The 19,664-nt window shown below is 38.7% G+C and overlaps 1 protein-coding gene across 3 annotated transcripts in view; it reads right to left on the bottom strand.

Annotated features, from left to right (window-relative positions):
• Positions 1-2,163: 2,163 nt before the first annotated feature.
• The window catches only part of LOC306882080 (thyroid receptor-interacting protein 11-like), a 31,132-nt gene continuing 13,631 nt past the window's right edge, over positions 2,164-19,664 (bottom strand). For all 3 annotated transcript variants that reach the window (XM_079436534.1, XM_079436533.1, XM_079436535.1), the window contains 11 exons: positions 19,366-19,647; positions 17,235-17,375; positions 16,602-16,795; positions 15,729-15,892; positions 15,411-15,514; positions 15,213-15,312; positions 6,982-7,063; positions 6,751-6,865; positions 5,030-5,152; positions 4,814-4,943; positions 2,164-4,017 (listed from right to left, as the gene is read on the bottom strand). In XM_079436534.1, coding sequence (XP_079292660.1) covers positions 3,794-4,017; positions 4,814-4,943; positions 5,030-5,152; positions 6,751-6,865; positions 6,982-7,063; positions 15,213-15,312; positions 15,411-15,514; positions 15,729-15,892; positions 16,602-16,795; positions 17,235-17,375; positions 19,366-19,647 — 1,659 coding nt within the window. In that variant the 3' untranslated portion in view covers positions 2,164-3,793. The remainder of the gene's footprint in view (positions 4,018-4,813; positions 4,944-5,029; positions 5,153-6,750; positions 6,866-6,981; positions 7,064-15,212; positions 15,313-15,410; positions 15,515-15,728; positions 15,893-16,601; positions 16,796-17,234; positions 17,376-19,365; positions 19,648-19,664) is intronic.

A 19,664-nucleotide genomic window follows, 5' to 3' on the forward strand; every position in this document is an offset into this window, starting at 1 on the left:
CACTATGAAATATTAGAGTCGTTCAGGCTGTTGGCAAAGTAACAAATAGTTACTTTAAGGACATCATATTCTGACTATAGGTGTGTAAAAGACAGACAGAACATGTATTTATATAAAATAAACTCTAGTTAGTGTATTTTGTAACCAGGTGCGAAAAGTAGCGGAATTTCGAATGTTTGTTTCACTTTTAAATATCAAAAATGTACATATCTCAAATAGCCTTTTTTATAAAATAGTTTTAGTTCACAAAAAGTTTTTTTTTTTCAATTAAAATAAATGAATATTAAACCGTGTTAGTGACACCAGAGCCGTTGAAAAACGTTTTGTAAGGGCTCTGAGTGACACTAAATGACAGTGTCTCACAATTTTTGGAATCTTAATTTTCTATTAACCTAAAAAAACAGAACCTTGATAGATCATTGTCCAAAATTACCTATATAGATTTGTTTAAAAAGTTGACTTCTGCCCACTGATTGGACATGACCACAGTAAGTGTCACCCAGACCTGCATCTTATTAGCTATTGGCCAGTGTAAATATGCTGAAATAGCCTTGTACTGCTAACCTTTGAGCTGTTGACACACTCAGCCCACACACTTGACTGGAAGGCTGCACATACACAGGCAAAATTTGTTTTTATTGTATCCTTTTATGTCAATTAGCTTTGCTTTTGTTTATTGATTAATTGGGTTTAGAATTTGGCAGCATAGCCGTCCAGATGTGGACTGAATTCAGCAGGGAAGACTGTGCTGGGAGACAGACAGTTTATTAGAGATTTTTGGCACCGATTAGGCTAGAAGATGGAGTCAGTGGTCACATCACTGGGTAGCACACTGTCACACTCCCTCTCTGCTTCTCTCTTGAAATAACTCAACCATTCAGTGGCAACTGTGTGAACTCAAGCACCAGGCTTAATACAGTATGGCTAAAGAGCAAGTTTTTTGAGAGTTGCATCAGTTACGAGTACAATGAGCCATTGAATGCATCAGTGATACGTTACAGAACTTTTTTTAAATCGCTCAGACATTCATTAGACTCTTAAATACAAATATTTTCAGATTCGAGGTGATCAAAGTCTGCCAGATTAACACACCCTCTAGGCAAAAGCCCATTTGGATTGAGATCTTGAGATATAAAAGAGGTTTAGACTTGATCTGACGCTGATAAAACAGACAGCAGAGTTATGATAGTTCAAATGTACACAAACTAACAGCAGGAAAAATGGCTGCAAGGAATGTGGGAGGCTGGAGCAGGTGTTCCCTGGTGAGGGCAGGGTTATTTTTTCTGGCTTTGCGAGTGCTGTGTGAGAAGAGTTCACATTAAAACCTGACACCTGCTTACATTCACTATATTCAACACCCTCAAAGTGTTTCCACCATCTAACGCAATGCATTTGCTTCAAAGCACCACAGATACATGCTAGGATTCAAATGTGCCACTACGACATAATAGAAATGTTTGTTTATACGAGGAATTAATAGTAATGCTTAATGCATTGATACATAATACACCTTGATAATAATGTCAAGTTACCGTTCAAAAGTTTTGGGTGTCTTTTTTTTTTTCGAGTCTCTTATGCTTACTGAGAACGCACTTATTTGATCCAAAATGCAGTAAAATAGTAATGTTGTGTAATGGTATTACAATTCAAAATAACATTCCAATTTGAATACATTTTAAAATGCAATTTATTATGCTACTTTCTGTTGATTTGGTGCTAGAATTACATTTCTTATTATCTATTATCACAGGTGGCTGACTAATTTTTTTGTGAAAACTGTCATACATTTTTTCAGGATAATTTGATTAACAAAGTGAAAGAAACAGCATTTATTAAATATGTATGCATATATGCATGTATATATACACACACATATATATATATATATGTATATACATTTGCATTTTCGCAGCCAACAACTGCGTGATGCTATCATGTCAATATGGACCAAAATCTCTGAGGAATGTTTCCAACACCTTGTTGAATCTATGCCACCAAGAATTAAGGAAGTTCTGAAGGAACTAGCAAGGTGTACCTAATAAAGTGGCCGACGAGTGTATATATAAAATATAGTAACAATTTATAAGTCTTTACTGTCACTTTTGATCAATAAAATAAACCTTTGCTGAAAAAAAGTTTTGAAAAAAAATAAAAAAAATCGTACTGACCACAAACTTTTTAATGTATTTATGTATATCCACAACTGGACTTTAAACTGGTTAAATGTTCCCAGAATCTATGCACCAGATTACAGATGTATTAGACATGGTTACACTACAATTGGAATTTCAGACAGGGTTTTCCCTAGACACATTGGGAAGGACGGACATTCCCTTTTGAGGTCAATCTGATCTGATAATGCTCTAGACCACTGCCTCCATAAGCACTTTTAAATTACAGCCTTGCGATTACAAAGTCTGCAGGGAAAAAAAGAAAACACAAATGCAAAAGATCAACAAATGCACTGTTTCCTTATAAGTCTTGTATAATATATGGAAAAGTACCGCACAATTTAAGTATTAGATGTACTTATTAATTACCAAACAGCAGGAGTTCCTTTTGCATAGTTATTAACAGATGTGTTTCTAAATAAAAACACTATTAGAAGTGAACTGTAACAACTTCGTATTAAAAAGCTCTTAAGTGGCTAAATAAATAAAATAAAAGGGAAAATGCAATTATGCATAGAAGAGAATAATTTATTCAGCAGAAAAGAGAAACACTGTTGTTGACTATCATTTTCATGAGCAGGCTTTCAAACTTCAAAAAGATTGATCAACTTTAAATAAACACCAGCGCAAAATATATACCCTAAAATGTATAAATGTATCCTAAATCTATATACTTAAGTGCACCCAACTTTTATGAAAGATATAGTAACAAAAAAGAGAATTACTAAGGCCATTTTCTCAAAAAACAATTCTTCATATTAGGCCTCAAGGAAATGGCGTTTTGGTTGGAACCCATTGAATTAGGAGTCTTGTGTTATAATAAACTAATGTTTATTATAACAGAGGTGTATTATGTTTATTAAACAATTTTAAAATATACAGGTCATTTTTACACTTAATTTGCACGTTCGTTTTCCTTTACGTGTGCATTTTTTCCAAATTGTATATACATAATATTTCTTTCTACCTTAGAAAGGTCTGAATATTGCAGATACATTTTATCTTAAGCCCACTGCATAAACAGTGAAAAATACGATTGATGTACAAATAAATAACATAACTGCACGCTTGTACTGCATGGGAGCAATCTAAATCCAAGATCAAATGTCACTTCTTGATTAACTGCTATTGTACCTGCCTTACCATACGGCCAACCATTCATAGCACTCAAAACGGGAGGATTTTGAAAGACTATCTGTAGCGTTTTTGTAGAAGTGGAAAAGGTTTAATAAATCCATTTGTGTAGTGGATGCCAGACAGCATCAGACAGTCTCTCAACACACTAGAAAAACATTAAACAGCTCTCTTTGTCTAAAAATGACAAGCTGAATGTTTGCACGACATTAAATAAATGTTGGGAGAAGGTCACAAGAATATTCGATAATGTAATCTTCCCCAGCTTGCAAACAGAATTCAATTCTGTCAAATTTAGACCTCAGTTTAGTCAAATTTAACAAGCACGGCAGCCCTTAGATGCTTTATCTTTCTTTTATTCCGATGGCAATCAGCCATTTTAGTAAATATTTGAATCCATGACATGGCCCAGTTTTCTGTTTCCATCTGCCGGAACGTAGTGTCCTGTTAAGCTAAAGTGCTTTGAGTGGCAGTACAGGTGGCTGATATCACTGCTTGAGCAAATTTTTGAGCACAGCTCCACCGCTGGCCTCAGCCGACACAGGTACAGGTGTAAAGGTGGGCAGGGCGTCTGAGATGGACTTCATAAGCAGGTGACCCCCAGCTCCTGACGTGCTGCCTGCACCTCCGGGATTAAGGAGGGGTACGGCTGCAGACCGGGGTGCCAGGAAGGGGTTTGAATCCACAGTACGCTTACCTGGGCCTGAAACACCTGAAAGAACACAGATCACAGATATACAAGGCCTGTTTGTACCAAGAAAGAAAGTTAAGGTAATAGCTATATTGCTGTTCAGACCAACAAGGGATCATAAAACGTAAAATCTAAAATCAGATGGATTCTAATTGGTTGTCAATGTCTGTATCGTTTATCAGGAGGAAAGCAAATGTTCTGAAAGTCATTCCAACGATATTGTTCCTCTGTGTTATTATCGTTACAGCTGTTGTGTGGACTTCCACATTTTCAAAGAGTAAGAACAATTATTAAAACTTAATGGTTAACATCCTTGGTATAAATGGGCCTGACCTATGAAATGTAAAGTTTTTTTTAAATCATGGACTCACCAATATTAAAATTCTGGCCAGTAATGATAAGCTGAAAATTATTTTCATGTTATAGCTGATAATTAACAAACATTTCATATTAAATTTTATACCATTTTGCAAAATAAATAAAAAAATAAAAATATTAAAAAATATATATTTTAAATAATATTATAAATGATGATATAAATATTTTAATTAAAGGTTTAACCTTCTTTTTTTAAAATTGCAAACTATTTATCTTGAGATGCACTGTGTATTACATTAAATATTGATACAAATAAATATATAAAAGACTAATAACTAAATATTTTCTAAAACTACAAATTCTAAAACTATAACTTGTAAAGTTCAGTAAAAATAGTGTAAACAAAAAACTAATATGGGCTAATAACAATAAATAATAATAATAATAATAATATGGTAACAATATATTGTGCATTTCTAGATTTGATACGACATTATACCTGATGCAGGTGTGCTTGCAGTACTCCAGCCAGGTGGGGGCGCACTGATGTCATAAACAGGTAATTTAGGGGCAGGAAGTGCAGGAGTAGACTCCACCTCCAGGAACTTCAGGAACATCTCAGAGAAGGACTTTAAAACACAGACACTAGTGTAAGAGGAAGATGCATGTGTATAATAATGTGCGTGTGTGTTCATGCATTTCTATGCGTGCCTACCGAATTGAGGTTCTGTGTATGGGTAGGCCTTTGGGGAGTGTTGGGTACACTCTGAACAGCTCTGCCTCCCAGCAAACTTGAGACCCATCCGGTCACCCCACTCTTGCCCTCTTCCTGTAACAACTGCAGAAAGAGAAAACAGTAAGTCAGTAGGACAGTAGAGCAAAGGGAATGTATGTGTGTGGGCTTTGGTTGTGTGTATAAAAAATAAAAATAAAAAGATTTTTCCTCTCTTACTCAAGATAACTGTGTAAAGTTCAAAGAGGTACTGCTACAAAAATGTGCCTGTCCTCAAAGCACTCAGACCAGAGCAAATGAATGCAACCTTTGAAATAAAACCACTGAATCAGACTGTATTACCAAAAAAGCAGACTGGGATTATTTTTAGTTTTTAGAGTTGTAAACAAAGAGATCTTGTGTGGAAAACTTAATGTGTAGCATAAAAAAAATTTGACAAAGGAGTGGAGTGGAGCAAGAAAATATGGGTTGAAATGGAAAGTGGATTGTGTGACCCAGAAACACACACACACACACTCATATTTACTTTCCCTCTTTCTTCTCTGGGGGCTGTTGGGTAATTCTGCTCACAACTTGCTGAATAGTTGGAGTCTCTCCTGCCAGACTCCAGCCTACTTCTATGGAATCATGGGTAAGGAAATGCTTTTGGTGTAAGGTTGGCATGAGCCTGTCATCTAATTAAGTCTTTGTCTCTCGCAGTCGCTAACTGCTGATTTCTGCCTGCTGTCTGTGTCTCATATTGTTTGCTTGCTTTATCAAACTCTTATTTCCATCTGTCATCTGTAATAAGAACCATCAGGATTGGACTTGAAACGGGTTATGACGACAAAATTTGAATATTGAACGGCATACTCAGTAAAACAAAATGAGAAAGTGAAAAAAAAAAAACCCATACAGATTTTGACCCTTCGAGGACAATAGCTAAAATGATTATAGCTTTTCCAAGAAAAAAAATAATTAAGCCACATCCTGCTTTATCATCAGAACTGATCGGTTCCTGTTATTGAGAAAATCAGCCCCACCAGGATCAAAATGGAAAAACAGCAATTCGAACAGAAAATAAATCAGCTCTATTAGCAGTCAGCCAAATGAATGTGGTCATATGCGTGCAGAGTTTCCGGGGATGCTGACGTGACATTTAGTACAGGCTGTCCTAACAAGACCAGAAACCTCTATACCCAGATTACGAGCAAGGACCGAACGTAACTTGAAATCATCCTTCAAGAGACTCAAACAAGGACCTTTTTCAAAAGGACCAGCGTGGGCAGCTTGAGGTTTGTGCCAAATTAAACATGAGGTAAAATGAGTGGAAAAGTCTTTTTAACATCTGATAAAAACCTTCACGCTGACATCAAACAAGAGATGATTGAAAAAAAATGTAATTACAGGCTGGGCGGAGAACCGAACATAAGGAGGCAGGAGGTCAAATATTAAATTCACACGTTTAACAGTCACGTTTCAAGGGTGAGACAAGAACTGGAGCAGAGCCACATTTGAGAGTGATGAAAAGTAGGAGGAATTTCACAAAACGGGCCAGACAGAATGGTGAATGGCTGTTCCTTCTCTTGGACTTGACGATATCTGATGAATGTAAATATGCAGGCACATACACATTTGCATTTGCAGAGAGGAATACTGGCATTTAAAAAGTGAATTCAAAAGGGAGGATTAAGAGAAATCTACAGTAGAGAGCGCTGACCCACCTCAGACACCTCATCTCGGTCCAACCCAAGCACATTGCCCATAAGCCTCAGCACCTCAGAGCGCTTGTTTCGGGGGGAATGAAAATAGCCCAGGTACAGATTCTTCATCAGAACCCTGTTTGAGTAGTCAATCATGTTAGATGATATTTCACAGCAACACCCTTTTGAAAATATTTGGATCTACATATATATATGAAATATGTTTCCAGTGCAGATGTGTTTTGGACGCACTTATCCACTTTGCCTTCGGTGCTGTTCAAGAGGTTCATCAGTTTTCTCTGAGCCTCTTCCAACATCTCCTGTCTCGCATCCACTGCAAAACACACACAGGTACAAGTTTAAGTATTTTGTGGTATTTTCCCAAACATTGCTGTCACTGCTAGGCTCATGATTTATGGGCTAATTCATAAAACCATTACATTAATAAAAATAATAATTTGCTAATGTCTGGCTTCTGTCAGATATAGCTGTGTGTCTAAGGGTCCAAAAACTTTTTCCTAAACGCACATGATTCTTTTTCATTTCTGAGTTTTATACATATACACACTACAATTCAAAACTTTGGGGTCAGAAAAATGTTTTTTTTTTTTTTTTTTTTCCAAAGAAAGCAATAATGAAGAAATTATTAATTTTGTAAAGTAAAAGGCATTAAATTGTACAAAAGACACAGGAAAAACATTTATAATGTTAAAATAAAATAGACTTTTCAAATAAATACTGTTCTTTTGAACTTTCTATTTAACATAAAATCCTGAAAATGTGTCATGACTAATGAAAATACAAAGCAGCACAACTGCTCTTCAAGATTGATAATAATAAGAAATGTTTCTTGAGTACCAAATCATTATATTAGAGTGATTTCTGAAGAATCATGTGATACTGAAGCCTTAAGTAGTAGTAATGGCTGGAAATTCAGCTTTGCCATCACAGAAATAATTGACATTTTAGAAGATATTACAATAGAAAGCAGTTATTTTAAGTTGTAATAATATTTCACAATATTACTGTATTTACTGTAATTTATCATCAAATAAATGCAGCCTTGGTGAGAATAAGAGACGTCTTTCAAAAACATTCTTACCAACCCCAAACTTCTCTTACATTTAAGTCACATTATTATGCTGAAGTTCCTTATAAAGTCATAAGTTTTATTTCTAGACAAAGCTAATTTTCCATTCACTGTTAAATTTGGATTCTGTGTTTGTGAGATACAGACAGAGCTTTCAGCAGGAGGTGGTATATGACTTTGTTATGCATTAATGCAAACAGTAGAGAACAAGAGTTTGTACTGAAATAATAAGTATGTGTGTCTGCAGCTTAACATAAACAGTAATAACGGTGGTATGGGGTTCAGTGTGTCTGGGAATGTCTCGCGGAGTAAAAAAGTGTGAGAATATGACGTGCTCTAAATGCCTTTATCACAAACGCCCCTCGCTGGTCCAGACCATTTGGCTCTTGAGAACCCTTTTCCTCTGAGACTTTACCTTCTGAGACCACATGAACTGAGCGATAAGAAAGGGTGAGAGAGTTCCAGTCTGTGCTAAACACCCTGGAATGTTTGTCGGCTGCACTTGTGCTTTGCTAAGCAAAAACGAACCTTTCTTGATCATTATGTCTATGGTCTCCTTAGTCGTTTTTTGACAGATGCAGAAAAAAATCCCAGCGCTCATCCCTCAACCTCCTCTCCCTCTCAGACTGACAGCACCGTATTGTTGATTTGGGGCTTGATACGGAAAGGGATAGGTGAGATAGAACGACAGGGTAGATGGAAAAAGAGAATCTTTGTCTACACAATTTGGCTTCTGACATGCCATAAATATTATCTCTCTGACAGAGAGGAGATGTGAAGGAATGCTAAACATCTATACCATCTACAGACTTGGCTGATCTCTGCATCTCTCTTACAAATACAAACACATGTGTTTCTTAATGTCTGCTCAGATATGAATCAAACTTAATCCACTACATAAAGCAGTCTCAAAGAGTCAAACATAATTTAATGGATCCTGATGTTCCTAGTCCTGTTGTCATTCACGAGAAAATGGTTTACAATGCTGCAAATCTGAGAAAATCTCAAATAATGTGCCATGAATTGTGCGTCAACTCTGCTTGAGAGCTAGTCTTTTCGCAAAACATTTTTGTGGCGTATTTTAGTGTTTTATGGGATTGAGTCTGCTGTAATGGATATGATATTATACGTACTGTGCAAAACAGGTTCATAAGGGTAATTAAATTAGCAGTCACAAAACAAAATGCTTCTTATTAATAAATATTATTTTTATTAACCAATAACCATTACATGAACTCAGTTAAAATGCACATTATGCACATTAATTCAATTGAATTAAATAAATTACTTAAATCTGAATCAAACTAAATTGAGATTTGAGAGATTCTGAATGAGAATCAAACTGACCCAGCCTTAGTTTTTTCCTGTGGTTGATTAGTCCCTAATGGCCATTTCATTTGAATTTTGTGTTTCTGTACTTGGTGTTGAATTGGGTTCTCTTTGAAACATTCGTTTGATTACACCACATCTGTCGCTTGACAGACCAATCATGACAGTGATGAGGGAGTCGCGCCTCCCCAATATATACACCACTGCATAACAGTCCCTACCTCATTCTCGTTCTCTTCCCCGTGGAGATCCTTTTGGAAGCTAGAAAAATAATTTCCTACAGTTGAATCGAAATAAGACTGAAGTTATTTTGTTTGGTCCTTCTCACCTTTTACAAAATCTAAGACCTACTCTGGGCCCTCTTGAAGACAACATCCGTGAGAAGGTTAAAAGTCTGGGAGTTATTTTTGATCCTGAATTAAAATTCGATAAACAAATTAACTCTGAAGTCAGATCCATTTTTTTGCAGCTTAAGGGGCTTCGCAAGCTGAAAGGTTTTCTCAGTTTTAATGATTTAGAGGTTGTTATTCATGCATTCATTTCAATCAGGCTGGATTACTGTAACGCTCTTTATGCAGGAATAAACCAGTTTTCACTATCACGTTTACAACTGATACAGAATGCTGCTGCTCGCTTTTTGACAGGGACAAAAAGAGGGAGCATATTACCCCTGTGTTAGCGTCACTTCACTGGTTACCTGTTAAATTCAGAGTTGATTTTAAGGTTTTTGTTTTTAAAGCACTTCATGGTCTTGCTCCAATTTATATTTCAGATCTTCTCCATTTCTATTCTCCTGTGAGAACGCTTAGATCGTCTTCTCAGAAGTTACTGATTGTACCAAAATCTCGTTTAAAATCTAAAGGGAACAGAGCTTTTTCAGTCCTTGGTCCTATGCTCTGGAACTCCTTGCCTTTATCCATCAGATCATCCCCTACGTTATCTTCTTTTAAATCATCTCTTAAAACATATCTTTTTTCTCAGGCTTTTGCTTAATTTGAATTTACTTTTTGTTTTGTCTCTGTTTGTTTTTTCTTTGGTTATGTTTTGTATTACTTTTTGTATCATTTAATGGTTTTAAATTTTAATATTGTCTTAATGCTTTTGTTAGTTGGTATTTTTGATGTCTTGCCTGTGGAGCACCTTGGTCAGCACTTGTTGCTTTTAAGGTGCTATATAAATAAACTTGACCTTGACCTTGAAGCTATCCTCAGCTATCCTCATTGAGTGGCCGCTAAACTTTTCACGGACGAGCTGATTTTTAGGTATGTTTTAGGTGCTTTTTGGTTGGGAAAATACTCTCTGTTAAAGTGAATATTTTCTTTCTGCTGTATTTTCTAGTGGGGACCAGTGCGTCAAGGCGGGTTCTCATTTTGTTTATCGAGCAGTTGCAGCTTTTTTTCTCTTAATTATTCCCTCACGTTAAGTGGTGTGATGGATCGGTACGATCTCAGCGCATTTACGGGAATAATTTGCTGTAAGACACGTTATTGAGAGGCATGTTGTGGTGATCTCGTTAATCTCACGGTGTTCGCATCTCTGTTATGGCGACTGCGAGCCCATCCAGCAGCACAGCAAAAGGGAAAGATCCCTCTCGTCCGTGTGCATGCAGGTCTATGATCTCGTCTAAAGACTCTCACCCTCGGTGCATAGCGTGTTTGGGAGTTAGACATGCACAGGCTGTGCTCGCTAATCCCGAGTGCTGCCCGCACTGCTCTCAGTTCCCTTTAAGGGTTTTGGAGCGCAGAGTAAGAGTCGGTGCTGCGAATAACGGGGATCTGAGTCTTTCCGCGCCTCCCGCGGAAATTAACAAGGTTGCTCCACGGGCCCAGTGCAGGACTTTGAATCAAACCCTTTGGCAAGGGACAAAGAGGAGGATGAAGATGATGAGGCGATTGCTCGTCTCTTAGAGGAATATTTGGAGGAAGATGAAGAGGATGCTATCCTCCCTCTTAATCTTTCTTCCAGGCCTGGCAGTGTGATGGGTGAGTCCTCCTCCCCCATGCCAGGGGAATGGGACCTTATTGAAATGTGTAGAAGAGCAGCTGCTAAACTCTCTATCGACTGGCCATCTCAGCAACAGGTCCAGGGTGCAGAGAGGGATTTATATGATGGGAAGAGACTGCCATCGCGTACTTCCCCAGTCAAGCAGCTGATACCAACCGTCCCAGCATGCGTCACAGAGATGCGGCGCTTCTAGGACAAACCCTTCTCACATAGGGTTCCTGTTAAAGGTTTTTCTAGGCTGGACGTTCATAATATGGAGGAGTTGGGGATGTCCAAACCACCTCCAGTCGAATTTTTGGTGGCAAGTCAACTCCACCCCAATCGACGGGCAGCCCTATCCTCCTCATCTCCTTCTCTGCCAGGATAGACAGAGAGGCTGTCTACTTCTCTTTTTCAAAAAATTTACCTCTCCTCTGCCCTGGCTGTCAGAGCCCTAAATGCCACCTCACTGCTCACAGCATACCAAGCTGAGCTCATGGAGGAGATGGGGAGGCAGATTCATGCTGGGTCACCTGATTCAGCTTTGTGGGAAGAAATCTGCGTCATTGCAGATCTCAACCTGCACTCATCGAGGGAGAAGGTAAGAAGTTCCTCGATGCCCCAATGGAGCCGAAAGCCCTTTTCGGGACTGCAGTGACAAATATGCGTCAGCAGTGCGACTTGCGCAAGATGGATGGGGAAGCTTTTGAAACTTGCCCTCCCAGGAAGCCGACTGCTCGGCCACCCCAACCCATGCGTCCAGGGTTTGCCTCTGCTTCCAGGGGGGGTCAGTCAGGGTACAGAAACCCTAGCCCCCTCCCCACCTCAGCAGCCAATGCAGGTGGAGGTTCACCCAAAACAGCCCAGCCTAGAAGCAAGGCCTCGTTTGCAGCAGCAGCGACAAAGCATCACCCAACTAACCCTCAGGGAGGGAAAAAGCGGCGGCCGACCTAACCTGTGGTCTGGCTTTGGGTCAAAAGAGGGGCTACAGTACTCACGGAGTCTCTGTAGCACCCCTCTGCACAGCGCAGGAGTCTTGTTCCCCCCCCTCCAGCAAAGAAGCATTGTGATTCAAGAAAAATGTTCAGAGGAAGGAAGTTCTCTTGTTGGAGTGTTGGCACCAGTTCATCCAGTGCCCCACACGTTGTTTCTTCCCTCTCCACCTGTGGGGTTATGCAAGAGAGAAGACGAAAGTTTACACAAGTGCTCCCCTTTGAAAAAAATAAAAATGCTCACGCAGAGAGTTGGCGCGCATGCGCAGTACACCCTTGGGTATTATCCACGATAGAACGTGGTTATCTTCTGCAGTTTGCTGTAATACCTCCACTTTTCAACAGTGTGTTAATGTCAACAGCAGAAGGGGAGTCAGCTCGGATTTTAGAGGAAGAAATAACCTCTCTATTGAGCAAAAGAGTAATTCGGGTGATGCCGCTAGAGGACAGCCAGCACGGCTTTTACTCCCAGTACTTTGTCATTCCCAAAAGAGGCGGGGGTCTCCGTCCGTCCCATCCTGGATTTGCAGAACCTCAACAAACACCTCAGAAAGTACAAGTTCAAAATGCTCACAGTAAAAACATTATACAATGTTATTCGTCTCAGAGACTGGTTTACATCAGCAGATCTGAAGCATCACATAAGCATTTACCCGGCACACAGAAAATTCCTCAGGTTTGCCTATCAGGGCACAGTCTACGAGTTTTTGACGGTTCCGTTTGGTTTAGCGTTGGCCACACAAACTTTTACGAAATGAGTCGATGCAGCTCTAACACCGCTGAGAATAGCGGGTCTCAGAGTGTCAGCTTATTTGGACGATCTCCTCCTCTCTGCTCCGTCAAGGCGGCAGGCGGAGATAGATACGAATCTGCTTGTGTCTCATTTAAAAAGCTTAGGCTTCAAAATAAACGAGACGAATAGCTGCTTAGTGCCCATGCAGGAAATAATTTACATGGGTCTCAGGCTGAACTCAGACCTGTATCAGGTGTTTCTATCAAAGGAGCGCATCAGGTCAATTCGTGGTTGTCTCTCCCTTTTCCAGAGGGGGAAAAAAAGTCCCATTCAGACTATGATTACGTCTTCTAGGCCTGATGGCCTCGGCAGTGTCGGTCATCCCATTGGGACTGTTGCGAATGAGAGAGTTTCAGTGCTGGGTAGCGGCACAGCGCTTATGTCCGAAGCGTCACCTCAACCGAAAAGTGATAGTGTCATTACATTGCTTGCTCGCTTTCCGCTGCTGGAGAGATTCGGCTGATTCGGCTGGTGGAAGCTATTATATTGAGTTATAATAGCATGGGTCTAAGTCCTCTAGAGGGGCTGAGGGCTCATAGTGCCCGTGGGTTAGCCACCTCGTGGGCATTGTTTAAGGGCGTTATAAAGAATGAACTGCTGCGGAGAAAGTGCACAATACAATTTGTTTTATATAAAGGGCTTTAAAAAACTCGTAGGATATAGTAGCCTATAGTTTCAGTTTAAAGAGGCTCGTGCTCGCCCCGTCACATGCTCTGACAGAAAGGATGCGTGTGAGGCTGACAGAGATGCTACTCGCGCTGTTTAATGTGTTTGAGATGTGCTGTTTTCCTTAATGTATAACTTACATTTCACAGGTATATTCTCCATCTGTAAATGTAAAAAAAATAAAAAAAATCATGGAAATTTTTCCATTTTGCTGTCAGAAGTGCATGAGCTTTTGCTTTGCGATTCTCCGCTAAACTTCACAGACTTCATTTTGAACGAGCGCCGTCTCACGCATGCGCGTCAAACAGACAGAGCGCAATGAAATAGGAGCGCAATAACTCGGACTATAAATATAGCTACATTTTGCTGAAACATTTGTAGTTGGACTATAAATGTGACATGTAGAATTTTAAACCTGTATGTGTATGTGTACGATAGCACTTACTGTAAAGTGTAATGGGGTAATCAAAATAGCCTTTTTACTTGATTATTCTGTGCTTTTTTATGATTTAAATTTTTTGTTCAGTAAATTTAACTTCTGCTTTAAAAGGATTATTTGTTACAATGTTAGAATGTAATGTGATTTAACCCTTTTTTGCACATAATATATGCCTACATGTTTACATTCACTTTATTTGTTTAATCCAAATCCAAAACACAGAGATATATACCGTATACCGCAAATCAACCAAAAAATACAGAGATATGGATTTTTGCTGGCCTAAGAAAAAAATCCCTGATTTTTTCACAAAATCCGATTTAAGATTTAAATAGATTTTTTTCCCCCCTACTTAACATCAATCTGCAGATGACAAAGAAATTGTTCAAAACAAGTTAACTTTATTTTGTTTTGATTTTCCCCTCTGAGATTTGATCTGGATTTCCCCCTTGGAGTTAAAGTGCAATCAGAAACAAGAAGCCAAAGAGACAAGATGGCAGTCCCTGCAATTGTAAACAGTGAAAATGTAACATAACATAACGTAACATAACATAAAACGTTAAATTATGTGACCCTTTTTGATAAGTTTACTTTAAACACAAGTTTAACATCTTGCTATTCAGTAGACAGGAGGTAGTTTCATCTCGAAAGTGAAAGTGAAACTAAAAAGTGATAGATTAAAAAGCAAGCGATTATCATGATGCCGGCTTAACATCGTTATGTCTATCAGCCATCGGCAATGGACGATGGCATCGTCTATCGGCCCAACCTATATGGCAAACGTGCAGGGGGAGGGCTGAGCCTGAGCCCATTCGGAACTACGGGAGCCCAGAGAGGAGCGTCGGCGGATGTTAAAGAGAAAAACGATTTTCATTCAAACAAATTGACGTAAACTACACATTCGAGTTAATCGATAAAATCGATTTATCGCCCAGCCCTCACGACCAGGAAAACGGCCTGAGGTGGAAACTGATTCTCTAGGAACCACCATGCTGGTAAAGCCCCTAATGTTGTCACAATAACAGCAGAAATACCAGAGGAATTATCTAAGCCAATATGGGAAATTCAAGTCGAAAGGTTGAGAACCACTGTCCTTGTTGAACAATGAGGTCAAATGCTGAGATGATTTCTAGTCAAATTTTCAAGCTCTGATTTCAACATAGTCATTCACTTGGTGACATTTGGTCTCACCTTGTTTCTTCAGATCTTCTATCTCTTCCTCTTTAAGGTCCAGCTGGTCAGTGAGGCGAGAGGCAGATTCTAGAGCTGCGTTTGCTTCATCCAGGTTTATCTAAGATTCCACACACAGACACAGAACATTAACATAAATACTTGTGTCAAACTCAGAGCAGAAAGGACAGGTTTGTACATATGTCTGTTTGAACTGACTTGCAGAGCGGCTGCCTGATCATGAAGATTTTCTGCTTTAGTTCTCCACTCTTCTTTCTCCCTCTTGTGTTTTTCCAGTTCTGCTGAGTACATGGCTTTTTCTTCTGTAAAGAGAGATCCAAATGTCAACACTGTTCAAAACTGAAGACTTATTGCAGATTCCTCTATTCCCCAAACATTTTTAAAAATAAATATCTGAATATTACACTCTAATATACATTTGTAATTACTTTAATAGCCTTCATTCCGTACAAGAAAGACTGTTTTGTTAATAAATTACAATAACACTGGAATAGCAAAAATAATGTGTGCACTTGCCTTGTTGAAACTGTTCTAGCACCATCTGCAGGTTAGAGAGTGACACTGCATACTGGTTCACCTGATCCTGAGAAGCAAGGAGCTGAATAAGTGCTTCATCTCTCTGTCTAACAGCACCATTCAGCTGCTCCTGAAGAGACTCGACCTGCAGGCTAGCCTGCTGACTACACACACACAGTTAGAGACATTAGTGAGGCTAATACAATATAATGAGTACACTGAAAAACAACCAACAACTACCTCAATATTTTTCACATTTCTTGTATCCATGGCAGAAAGAAAGACTTTCTGTGTTACTGATATAAAACACAGCTGCAAGCAGTGATTAAGGGGCCAAGCACAAATGAGTGCATCAGATCAGTTGAAAAAATTATGAACTAAAGACAATTGTTGTTAAAGCGGGTCTATGGGCTGCCATAGGATCAAGAACGGAAGTAGACGACTAAAGAGCAGGAGAAGAAGACTCAAGAGCAAGAAAAGAAGAGAGGGAGGTGGAGAAGAAGACGACTAATGGATGTAATAGATGTCTTTGAATCTTTGGTGCTTGGCCCCTGATTTTACACGCATATATGAGATGGAAACAAATTACAGTATAAAAAAAGTCTAGTGAGGCCAGAAAGACGCTGGAAGCAAATTCTATTTAATTTTTTTATTATGATTTATTTTTGGTGTTTTTTACTTTTATTAGGACAGGACCGTAATTTAGACAGGAAGCGAAAGAGGATCTGGAAAGGTCCACGAGCCGGGACTCAAACTCGGGACCCCAAAGCGCAACAGCACTATATGTTGCGAGCTGCCCATGAGGCTATTGGTGCCGACAGCAAATTCTGATTTTAAACAAGTAATCACACCAACAGACTAAAACAGACCCACCTTGCACTCTCCACAGCATTGGAGGAAGATGTTAACCGCTCTTCCAGGAGTGCCACTCTGCGTCTCAGCTCTCCCTCTCTGTCCTCAGCTGCCAAAGCCTCACGTGTGTTCGAATCCTCAATCTCTAACAGGTGATTGCGCAAACGCTCCACCTCCTGCTTCAGGCGCTGCTCTTTATCTCGTGTGTGCTGCAGCTATATACAAAAAGTATATGAAAGTAATAATCATAATTCATACTAATATAATAAGGTAACAGTTAATGCTTTCAATCTTTTAGTATTAATCTTTTTTGGTGGGGAAGTCATGGCCTAATGTTTAGAGAGTTGGACTCGTAATCCAAAGGTTGTGGGTTCGAGTCTCGGGCCGGCAGGGCTCTCTCAATACCACGACTGAGGTACCCTTGAGCAAGGCACTGAACCCCCAACTGCTCCCAGCACGCCGCAGCATAAATGGCTGCCCACTGCTCTGGGTGTGTGTTCACGGTGTGTGTGTGTTCACTGCTGTGTGTGTGTGTGCACGTTGGATGAGTTAAATGCAGAGCACGAATTCCGAGTATGGGTCACCATACTTGGCAGTATGTCGCTTCACTAGTAAGGTAATAAAGCACAGCAATGTAAAATTGGCCTTTGCTACCTCACTCTGAAAAGCAGTCGTCTCCATTTGTTTTTGTTTGAGGGCCATCATCACTTGATCTCTTTCCTGCTGAAACAACACTGCCTTCTCCTGCATGGACTTAACTTCATTCAACAATTGGTTCAGCTCACCAGATTTACCCTGCAGTACAGACAAAGGCAGAATAGGTTAACTTCACAACACATATAGAACTAGAACAGTCCAGAACAAGTTGTATGCCTTCATTTGCATTAACATTACAAATGTGAATTGTTCCCACTGCACTTATTTTGGAGAGTGGGTGAACAGGAGAGAATTAGAATGATAATACTAATAATTATAATAATTAAATAAAATTAAAAATTACTACTGTTCAAAATCGTAGGATGAGCAATATTTTTGTTTTTGAAAGAAGTCTCCTATGCTCAATAAGATTACATTCATTTAATCAAAAACACAGTAAAAACAGTAATATTGTGAAACATTACATAATATTTAAAATAACTTTTATTTTTTTATATTTTAAAATGTTATTTCTTCCTTAGAGAGCAAAGGAGAAACCCTCTGGTGCTCTTCGGTCACTTTTGACCAAAAAACTTTCTGTTTTGAATTTGTATCGGTTTCATTGGTATGGTACAAAACTTGGTGACTTTTATGGCATTTGGAATGTGAACACGATTGGAGAAAAATCGAGGGCTTGATTCGAGCCAGGCTAAGTGGTCATAAAAAAATAGTCACACTTGTGGTCTTTGGTCAAAAATGACCGACCATAGGAAATGAATGGGAAATTGACAAAAACACAAAAATTCTGCTAATTTTTGTGTGTACAATCTACAAATGTGCCACAATGCAGAAAAAAAGTACACCACAATGATGGGGTGAAACTCTAAAACATCAAGAGTGCAAAACCAACACATCCACTCACACACACACTTATACACACACACACACACACGTAACACACCTAACTGGTGTGATTGTAACAGCAAATATATCAAATAAAAGTAATAATTCAACTACAGTGCAGCAAAAAGTGGACAGCAATGAAGGGGTTACATTCTGAAACATCAAGAGTGCAAAACCAACACATCCACTCACACACACACACATACACACACACACACCTATGTAACACACCTAACTGGTGTGATTGTAACACAGCAAATATATAAAATAAAAGCAATAATTCAACTACAGTGCAGTAAAAAAGTGGACAGCAATGAAGGGGTTACACTCTGAAACATCAAGAGTGCAAAACAGACACATCCATCCACTCACACACACACTCTCAAAGACACATACACATACATACATGTACATATACACATTCAAATGAATTGGTATGGTTATAACCATATAGCCATAACAACTCAGAAAACTGAAATAAGAGATTGAAATCAGATCAGACCCAGAAGGATTAAGCTCTGATAAAACATTCCTGTTCATTTTTGTTACTTTTTATAGAATTTTAATATTTTGCATAACAAAATGCTTTCTCTGTGTTCAGGTTTGACTGTAGTAATAATAATTCAAAAACTGACGCTTTAAATCAACATTTCAAACAAACAAACAAACAAAAATCTAAACCTTTACAAAAAGTTGTCTTCTACACAACTTCTAAAAATAAGTATTTATGTCTAAAAACAATTAGAGAATTTATTGGCCTTCTATATAGAGCTCTATAGGAATCTATGGGCTAAACCATGGAATTGCAGATGTTTTTCTAATTTTACTCCCACCAGATAGCACTAATTGGGCTTCAAAAATTGGATTTTAAAGGCATTTGCTCCATTTTAAAATGAATTACTTCCAAAATTTAAAAGTAATAGAAAATATTTTATTTTTTATTTTCTCAATGAGAAAAATGTATCATAATTATAGCATAAATATTAATTAGTACAATAAAATTCTCTCAAAATACAAAATAAAAAATATTATTAAACAAAAATGTGTTACGTTGATTTTACTGGAGGAAAAAAAAGGTAAAATTGTAGGTGTCCGGTCACTTTTGACCATGAAGATCACAAGTGTGACTCCCAAATAAGGAGTACCAGAGGGTTAAGAATTTCTAAAATTTTAAAAAGGATTTTAATGTATTTTAATATATTTTAAATAATTTTTTTTGTATTTAAAAACACACAAATAGACAAACCTGCTCTTTATCTTTTAGCATCTTCTCTATGGCAGTGGCCTTCTCATTCACAGCACTGAACTGAAACTCTCGTTCCCGAAGCAGCAGTGACACCTGCATGTTGGTTTCCTGCAGGGCACGGAACTCTGTCTCTTTCTCGCGAGCTTTTCCCGCTATCGCTTCATTCTCCTCCTTTAGCTTCTTCACATCGAGTTCCAGTATCAGGGCACGCTCCTTCAGATTTGTCACAGCCTGCTTCAAGACCTCGTTGTCATTTTCACGATTACGTAAACTTTCACTCACCTAGTTTGGACAGAAAA

The sequence above is a fragment of the Barbus barbus genome (genome assembly GCF_936440315.1).
Source record: "Barbus barbus genome assembly, chromosome: 16".
Taxonomy (NCBI): Eukaryota; Metazoa; Chordata; class Actinopteri; order Cypriniformes; family Cyprinidae; genus Barbus; species Barbus barbus.